This window comes from Triticum dicoccoides, chromosome 5A (assembly GCF_002162155.2).
Source record: "Triticum dicoccoides isolate Atlit2015 ecotype Zavitan chromosome 5A, WEW_v2.0, whole genome shotgun sequence".
Lineage (NCBI taxonomy): Eukaryota > Viridiplantae > Streptophyta > Magnoliopsida > Poales > Poaceae > Triticum > Triticum dicoccoides.
The window spans coordinates 18,875,834-18,885,508 of record NC_041388.1 but is presented as its reverse complement, the minus strand read 5'-3'; the positions used below and the strand labels follow the sequence as shown (position 1 = coordinate 18,885,508).

The following is a 9,675-nucleotide window of genomic DNA, read 5'->3' as shown; positions in this document are numbered from 1 at the left end:
GGTGTGGGCACTCGACGACGGTCATCGTGGCCGAGGCGGTGATCCTATTGCTCGTTGTTTCTGTACTGATCTTGCCTGTGCCCACGTCCTTCACGCTGCGGGGCGATCTTGGGCTGTGGGCCGACTGTACCGTATCTACTATCACAGACCTGCTATTAATCCTATTCCGCGACTGAGACACTGCCGTGTTCTGCTCTCCAGCTGCTCGGAGCAAGGCCCGGATCTGCATCAAACCTCTTCCGGCCTCCGACTGGGAAGGCTGGATTGACTCTGCTATTCGGGCTGCAGCTGTGAGATTCTGAATCGGGGTGCGGTATACCTGAGTTTGAGGCGGAAAAAGCTGTCGTCGACTGGATTCAGGGATCCACTGCCGAGCACGCTCGTCGAGTGCATGCTGCAGGTTCTCCAGTCGAGTGCGCTCAACCAAGTTGGCCAGGTGCGCTTCCTCCAAGGCCCGGGCCTCGGGGGTTTCTCCAACGATAGGAGTATCAAGTGCATCCATATTGCGGCGGCGAAGTTCTTCCCTCCGCTACAAAGAAAGTGGCTCGGGGCGGTACTCCTCATGAACGCGCGAGGATCGCTGCCGCCATCCCCACCGTCGTCGCGGGGGAAGCCAGGAGGACTAGGTGGTCCGTTGACCATCAAGACTTCTGCCGCGGGATCGCTGCTGTCGCACTCGGATGCGGTGGTGACGGAGCCAGTCGACAGATCGAACAAGCCGTAGAGAGTTTCGTCGGGCTCGATTGCCGTGACTTGTGAGGTGGCCGACTGGCAGGCCACCGCGTGTATCTCCCACCGCTGGAGCCACGACCGACCGGAACGCTTGCGCCAGCGAACAGTGGGGGATGAGGACACCATAGGAGCCGACCGATACTGGGTCGATGGTCTGTAGCTTCTCCATGGCGATGCCTTCAAGAAGGTAATGACACGAAAGAGTTCCGTTGTCGCCGGTCTTGGCAACAAGCCAAGAATGAGGGTTTCACCCGGATCCGCTCGACGAACCTTCGTCTTGCATCGTGCGCATGGACCACCACCGATCTCTGCCGCCGCGGATCCAGCAAGCCACTCTGGCCAGATCAAATCTAACCAGAGGGTCAACCATGCCCGCAGCTGACCAGCCCGCCAAAACCCTCCACGCCGCCGCCGATCCGAGGTGTCGTAGCGCCGCGGCCAGATGCAGCAGCTCCACTACTAGTCATCCGTCGCCGGGAACGAGCCAACGCCATGGAGGCCCGGATCTGGGGTGAACTTCCACTCGTCTGCGCGCGAGAAGGAGAGGCTCCTCTGCCACCACCGTCAGCCGTTCGGGCTTAGGCCAGCGGCTTCCTCCAGCGGAGGCGGAGGGGAGGGATGGGATGGGGAGTGACCGTCGCTATGGTTGGGGCCCCCCGGCTGCCCGCGCAGGGGGCGGCGGAGGGGAGAGACGGGATCTGAAGGGAGAAGACCTGGGGAAGGCGGCGGTTGGAGGAAGAGACGGGATTGGACGTGGCATGATGAGAATAGCCAGGGTGACAAAGTAGGAGGGAGATGTACGAAGATTGTCCAGATTGGGAAATGCCTGTTGTAATTAACTCCAATTATGAATTGGTAATCCCTAGTGCCTTATATAAATGATCTTGGTGTGGACGCGGATGCTTGTGTCCGTGCTAGAAGGAGGGTTGCAGGTAGGGGTGTGAGTGCCCGCAAGGTGCTCTGTGTCCTTAGGATGTCACAGAAATAGCACTATCGCAAGCCACAACGTTGCTCAGTACCGAGTTGTTTGCCAAGTGCAAGCAAAAAAATGCTCCGCAAAAGAATGAACTTGCCAAAACATGCACTTCACCCAGTGTCGTGGATCTAAGACTGACAGTAGAATGGAGGTAGGTATGAGGAGGCACGATCCTAGCTATGGCGAAGTTGTACACACGAGTTTTACGAGTTCAGACCCTTCGCGAAGGAAGTAATAGCCCTACGTCTCAGTGCCCGGAGGCGGTCGACTGGATTATAAATGTGTGTGTTTACAGGGGGTGCGAACCCTTGTGCCATTGAACGGGGGTGGCTTATATAGAGTGCGCCTAGACCCCAGCCAGCCCACGTTACAAGGGCTTTAAGGTATATCAAGAGGGGGGCGTTACTAGTAACGCTAGCAATTAAATGACATAAATGCCTATTAAGTCTATGAAGAAAATGTCCAATCGTTGTCGTGCAAAGTGACTTTAGATATTCTGTCCGTCGATTGATAATTGTCGTGGTCGAGTGACTTTGAATCTTCCGGGTGAAATGCCTGGCAGTCGAATGGATAATGCTATCCCTCGAATGCTTCTGATTTTAGGATGGAGTCTTAGGGGAGTGTGTCTAGGTTAGGCCTATGACTCTACCCTATATACATAGCTTGATCACCTAGTATATGCGAAAAAGAACTTGACAAAATACACAATAGGCCAAGGCCTGTACACATGTGCTGGGGTCGCCGCGGTTGACGTAAAGCTTGATGACGTTGGCTTTTTGCCGAGTACTAGTACATCACAAGAAGAATTAGGCAAAGCCTTGAAGCGTTAGTGTTTTCCCTCTTTGTGGAGATCTATATACGTAATATTAGGCAAAGCATTTTAATTATTTTTACTTTTTCTCTCCCCTCGCTGAGATCCATATATGTAACACTCGACAAAGCATTTTTCTAATATTTTTTATTTTTATTTTTATTTTTGTATTTCTCTCTTTGTTGAGTTCCTTATATGTGGTTGTCCATGGAAGAGACAGCAACGGCCAGATCTGTGCCGATTACCGAGCACTGATATGTCTTTGAGTTGGGGAAATCAAGGTTTCCATCATCCATTGCCGCAACCAGCTACCAAGAACACACACCGGTCACTTTTCAATGAAACAACGGGCATCAAATTCCATGGTTTGCCACTTAAATCCCCCAACATCTCGGTAAGAGAAAGCGGAACTTGCCACCAAGATTGGATATTGTCCAGATTGTGTATTGCTCTCAAACTTTGTTGTTAACAAGTTAGTTTGGGTTTAAGTAATCAATCACTGGATCGATGCAACAAAGCTCATGCATACCTCCTTTTTAGGGAAGCTCATGCGTGCCTTCTATGTCGCGGAGTGCAATGGGTACGGGTGCTGCAAGGCACCATCGGTGATGCTAAGCTACGGCACATGCGACAGCTCTAGCGCAAGGCGGTGGTGGGACAGATCTATTTTTCAAAGCATCTAGTGACTCTTGTTCATCTTTTAATGGGCATGTTTGGAGCTCAGGACTATCCTTCCTCAATGTCAAGATAACCAAGTGATCTTGCTGGGAGGTCTGACCTCACCCACCTTACACTTCTACTCTAGCTTTAATGAGCATTTCCTTGCTACATTTGGCCTATATAAAGAGGAGATAACTATTGTACATATAGTTGACGAGATTCATTAATAAAGAGAGCACTACTCCCATTCCTCTATGCCATTTTAGTTTCTGTATTTTTTTGTTTTTGCAAAACCGATTACTTCCTTTATACATTTGCTTCGCAAGCCTTGGACCGGAGTCACCCGCAAAGGTTGCCAGACACCTCACGGTCTGGCAGATGAGTCGGTGGTACAGTAGAACATTGAGGTGGACCACACCCGCCAAAATAGTTTCCGTTGTTTCTTGTTGCTTCTCAAGACAGATGCTCCCATTTGCCTGGTGAATTTGGTACTGATGCTCTAAGCTTAGACGTTTCATGTCCCTCCAAATCATGCAACACAAGTGGTGTCTAAATTCTCTGAATCAATCTCTGATCGAATAGGTTGAAGCGAAATGGGTGACACAGACTTTGAGGAATTAAAATACTGACATGGTTATTCTAAAAGAAGTTTTTTATTAAAGTAAATAAAATAAAACAACCCTTCTATACTCACACAACAACTACACCACAAACCGATAGAAGTAGAATGTCAAAGACATTAAGATCATGATGTGATATGGTCTTTCAAATGTCATTTTGGCCACTATTGTTTCACAGCATTGTACATATGGTACTTAGTAAACCATGGTATCATTTAAAATAGCTTTCAAGAAAATTATGTGTGTATGTGTGCAGATTCTGCATAATAAGTACCTTCATTCCAAAACTTTGTCCCAGGTGACAGTGAGGCCGACGGAATCGCCTTTTTGGGAAGGACTGATAAGAGTTAAATCAGTTTTTTTTCCAACAGGACAAAGTTCATAGTCAGAAATGGTACCCCTACGAGATTCTGGAGGGATACATGGCTAGGGGAAACACCCCTCGCGCTTCAATATCCTTCACTTTATAGTATTGTTCAATGAAGAGACGCTTACGTTGCGACAATACTTCAGTCCATTCCTCTCAATATTCACTTCAGGAGGACGCTAGCCGGAAACCGTTGGGAAGCCTGGCTCCATCTTGTGAGTAGACTGATGGATGTTTAGCTTTCTCAACGGCCCGATTAGTTGTGCCGGAAGCTAACTAGGAATGGAGAGTTTACGGTTAAATCCATGTATCTAGATGTTATCAATTCTAGCTCTATTCCTAGTTCGAAACATGTTTGGAAAGTCAAAGTACCTTTGAAAGTTAAAGTATTTATGTGGTTTGTACATAAACTAGTCATTTTAACTAAGGACAACTTGGCAAAACGCAACTAGACAGGATCTACAAGATGTAGTTTTTGTGATCGGGATGAATCCATCAAACACCTCTTTCTTGACTGCACGTTGGCAAAAATTTTATGGTGGACGGTTCATATAGCCTTTAACATTACTCCTCTGAATACTATCAGCACGTTATTTGGGACGTGGCTTGACGGGATAGATTTCGAAACAGCGAGACACATTCGTGTAGGAGTATGTGCTTTATTATGGGCAGTTTGGAACTGCAAAATGATTTGGTCTTTAACAGAACAATAAATATTCATTTCTTGCAGGTTAACTTCCGAGCCACTGCGTTGATCCGTATGTGGTCACTACTTACTCCGACGGAGGCCAGAGAGCGTATGGTTACTAGATCTATCCGATGGGAGATGGTAGCACATGCTATTTTCAATCGGTTTGGATGGCGGTTATGTAATATGATAGGCAATTTTTATGCCAGCCGGTTGTGACTTTTACTTTTACTTTTTCTGCTCTTTGTGAGCAATTTTTGTTCTTTTGTTTGAGACATCAAGACTTGTGTTGAACCTATTTACTTATTAATTAATTTAGCCGTATGCATTGTTCTGATGCAGAGGCCGGGAATCTTCCTTTTTGAAAAAGAAAAAAAATATGTGTATGTGTGCGCATGAGGGTGTGGTGTCTCTTCATGGCTTGCCTCTTATTCTAATCATGGGGAAACAACAACTTATGCCTCCCACCGCATCATGATTGACACTAGAATGCCCCTCAACATGATGGAGTCTCCTCTAATGGGTGGGAAGTAGTTTGTCCGCCAGTTCAAAGAAACTATAAATGGAATGAACGAAAACGACATATGGTCGGTGCTCTACTATATCCGGCAGCCATAAGCCCACCATTAAAGGATACCTCGTCTGACCTAAAGTGAAACTCTGCTAATGAGCATCAATACACTCATCAGTGGAAGCACACCACTAGTGGTAAGGTGACCATATGTATGTGGAAGCCAGTTGACATAGGGCTAATCTATAATAGTGATACATTTGTGATTCCAGGTGCCTTCTTTTCCTAGACCTACAAATTCAAATCTACAGCATGCAAAGACACAAAATATAATATACAGATTGGAATTGGATAATTCTAAAACAAAGAAATAAAATGACAAATAAGCTATTTGTCGTTTGCTTATAGAAGTGTTTCTTTTTATAAAAGAACTGTGCAATAGACAATGACATGAGCTGAATGGTCCTCCTGTATATCACTGGGCAAGAATCCCTTTATTATGTGATTTGTCCTAAGGTTGGTTGCATGCCATGAGAGCCTTAAACTACTGCATTTAATTGCCTATTATTTTTTAAAAGGGAAAAATTGCATTGATCATTTCTTTGCCTCAAAACAACGCACCTAGACAACAGGCAGTGTATTAATACAAACTTCAAAAAGAACAAAGCCCAACCAATCATCTTCTTTTTTTTTTGCATGAAAACTTTTGGTCTATTCATCAAACATCATGTCTATAGAAAAAACACAAGAAGTAAACAAAATTACATCGTTGTCCGTAGACCACCTAGCGACGACTACAAGCACTGGAGCGGCCATCATCGCCCCTTCCTCGTCGGAGCCGGGCAAACCTTTTTGTAGCAGACAGTCGGGAAGTCGTCGTGTTAAGGTCTCAAAGGACAAGTACGCTAGCACAACAACAGCCGCTAATGAAGAAAAGCATAGATTGAAAGGATCCAACTTATAGACACATGAATGTAGATTAACGAAAGCGGCATCCACCGAAGACAAGAACTGATCAAATCCCGTGAGATCCATCGAAGACACACCTTCGCACGCCCTCCAACGATGCGGGATACACCGCCGGGGTGTGGGCTATGCGCGGAGAACCTTATTCCATCTTCAGGAAGTCGTTGTCGCCTCGCCTTCCCGAGAAGGTCACAAACCCTAAACAGGCAAAAAAGAAACGCCTATAAACAAAGCATGACATGCCGCGGGCAAGGGTCTGGATCCACCGCGCCTCCATGGTCCTAAGGCTATAAGAGATGAGGAAAATTGGCAGCGGCACAAATAGGAGGCAGGGAAACCCTAAACTTCCCGGGGCCTTTCTTTCTTTGTGGGAAGAAAGAAAACCGACCTTCTCCCTCTCTCCTCCTTCAGCCCTCATAGAAAGAAAGGTGGGCCAAGAAAATTAAATGTTATCTAGTAAATTATCATATGGTGATCGCATCGATGCTCAGAGCACAGAATTGTCATTTTGGTGTCACGCGAAGGATTCCATTCACATGAGGCGGCCACGTGGAAGGTCATTGCGGTGGCGGAGGGCTAGTGGCATGAAACCCCATCCCCTGCTCGTGCTCGTTCAACGGGGGAAAAGCGAAAACGGTTATGTTTGATGCGGACGCTGCGGGGAGTAGGATCGAATCCATAAGTGAGTGGCAAGGTGGGTATTTTTTCTTAGAAGTTGCTCTCGCAACCAGGGAAGTTGGTGTTACCAAGCTGTCGAAAATGCACTACGATGACTCTCCAGCTTTCCAAAATCTACTCTGAGCAGGCGACCTTTGGTCTAGATTATGCTTAGAAGCCAAACCAAACGGACCCTTAGATAGTTCATGCCCATCTGTGTGTAGTTACGAATGCCACACACTAACATGAACTAAAGTACATATCACCACCGGATGATTTTATTCAGAAGAAACAAGAGCAATAAAAATAATACTGAATTTCCATATAAAACTAAAGGAAAGCCTAACTGGAAGTCACATAACTGGACATTAGATCGTATACGCTATTTTCTACTGACTTACTTGCATAGTCATTGTTTTTCAAATTTTGGTTGAAACACACACTTCGAATGAATATATGGAAGCGTGCACAAGCTTTTGTATCACCACAATTTTTATAGTCAGACTAATGCGCCGGTTACAAGAGCTGTATTATATATGAAATGGGGTGAGTACTATGTGAACATCTTACATTTGTTTACAGAGTGAGTATTAGAATCTGGGTTGTAAGAGCTGTATGGAATAGAATTTCCGGTTGTAGAAACTGGTGACATCGGGCCAGCAGCTTTGCTTTGTCTGCAGGCGTAGACAGGATTCTTAGACGGGACACACGAGGGCGGCATGCACATCCGTAAGTACGTCCCCGCTTTGTCTCCTGGCTGCAGATCGAGCCTATATAAACTCCTCGAACCAGCAAAGCACACACAGACAGAGGGCAAGCTAGCTGATAAACAAGCACACAGGAAAAGAGCTCAATCCCCGCCATGGCAGGCACCACCAAGGTCGCAGTGGTTTTTGCCATTGTTGTTGTTTTTTTGCAGTTGACGTGCTCCGTTTCTGGGCGGCCCACTGTTAGGGAAGGCAAGTTTGAACTTCGACAGAATGTCCCGGCGATAATGACAGTGAACGGCTTCCAGCAAGGGGAGCCGGGCGGCGGGCCGTCGTCGTGCGACGGTCAGTTCCACAGCGACGATGAGTTCGTGGTGTCGCTCTCATCGGAGTGGTACGCCGACGGGGCCCGGTGCGGCAAGTTGATCCGCATCGCCGACGACGCCAACCTTCACATAAGCGCCAGGGTCGTCGACGAGTGCGCCGGCTGCGACAACGAGGTCGGCGCGTCGATGCATATCTGGAAGAACTTCAATCTTGACCCCAGTGTCGGGCAGGTGGACATCAAATGGTCCGACGTGCCGGACGAAGCCTAACTCAAACGGACACTTAAACATGCATGCATGCATGCATCCATGGTGTCAGTCCATCGGTGGATCGAGTTATTTGCTTTCAAGTCTGTATTTGCAGCTGGGGTATGCCTCAGTCCTTTAATGTCTCAGCGTTGTTACTCTTTGCCCGGCCGTCTTCGGAGCAGAGTAGGTACTACGTATAGCTGAATAATAATGTAATAAACTACTCCCTCCATGGAGCCCTGTAATAAACTACTCCCTTCGTGGAGCCCTGTAATACCACATGTCTGACCAGTCCCGCACACCGTAAATCCCAAGATTTTGCAATATGGTCCATTGTTTCTAAAACATATGCAATGTTGTAGTGGCAACTCGACGGTGCACACAATTTTTTTTTGCAACATAACGTCTGTTGTAAAAAAGCCTGCAAGATAAGCTCGGTTGCAAAAATAAAATCTACAACACAATTTTTGTTACAAAATATTTTCTGCAACATAACCTCTGTTACAAAAAAAGTTATGTAACACGGCATATACCATGTGCTGCAAAAGTGAAAAACGACTCGGCGCTAGATTTGTGTCTGATCTGATAGCTCGATATCTGGTGGATCTTTTAAAATAATCCGTCGGCCGACGCGTATAAATGAAGCAGGGTGAAATCATGATTCGAGGAGGAGTTGACGATGGGGTGACGCGGTGCTGCCCCGTCTGCTGAGTGTCGGCAACCATGCAGTGCAAAGCGATTGCGCCTGTAGTACTGTTGATCACTACTCCCTCCGTTCTTAAATAAAAGTCTTTTTAAACATTTTAAATAGACTACAACATATAGATGTATGTAGACATATTTTAGAATGTAGATTAACTCATTTTGCTTCGTATGTAGTCACTTGTTAGATATCTAAAAAGACTTATATTTGAAAACGGAGGGAGTAGATGACAACCCTTTTGTTTTAAAAAAAGCCGTTTAATTGCATTTAGTAAAAGGTGATTATACATTTCACCCAAAGAAAATGTGTGAACAAGGTGACAAAGCATGGCAGAAATTCAATCGATGCATATGCTAAGGTGTTTTTGAAGTGATGAGAGCCCCCACACAACATTCTCCAACTCATGTAGTTTGCCATCACGAACACGAGCGCGCACACATACACAAGGCGATCTGATGGTGCAGATCATGTCCACACTGAGGCGTCATAGCAAGAGGGAGATTCATGACAATTGTGAAGGCCAGAGAGTGCATCTTGTAATTTTGGTTATCAATTTTTAATTCCAGTTGCGGATCAATCTGTGGTTGGACGTTTAGAAGGACAGTAGTATTCCCTGCTGATCAGGGTTCAAGTTCTATACTTGACATTGGTGCTCGCATTTTTCTGAATTTATTTCGGCCTTTCGGTGATGTGCATTCAGTG

General features: G+C 46.2%; 1 protein-coding gene across 1 annotated transcript; it reads left to right on the top strand.

Moving 5' to 3' along the window:
* Positions 1 to 7,812: 7,812 nt before the first annotated feature.
* Positions 7,813 to 8,416, top strand: LOC119296833 (putative ripening-related protein 7). Its single transcript, XM_037574886.1, has one exon. The coding sequence runs from the start codon at positions 7,851 to 7,853 to the stop codon at positions 8,289 to 8,291; it is 441 nt and encodes a 146-aa protein (XP_037430783.1). The 5' UTR covers positions 7,813 to 7,850; the 3' UTR covers positions 8,292 to 8,416.
* Positions 8,417 to 9,675: the final 1,259 nt, after the last annotated feature.

Bases quoted from the DNA above. Each gene is read 5' to 3' on its own strand.
- LOC119296833 (XM_037574886.1), top strand. From the start codon at position 7,851: ATGGCAGGCACCACCAAGGTCGCAGTGGTTTTTGCCATTGTTGTTGTT.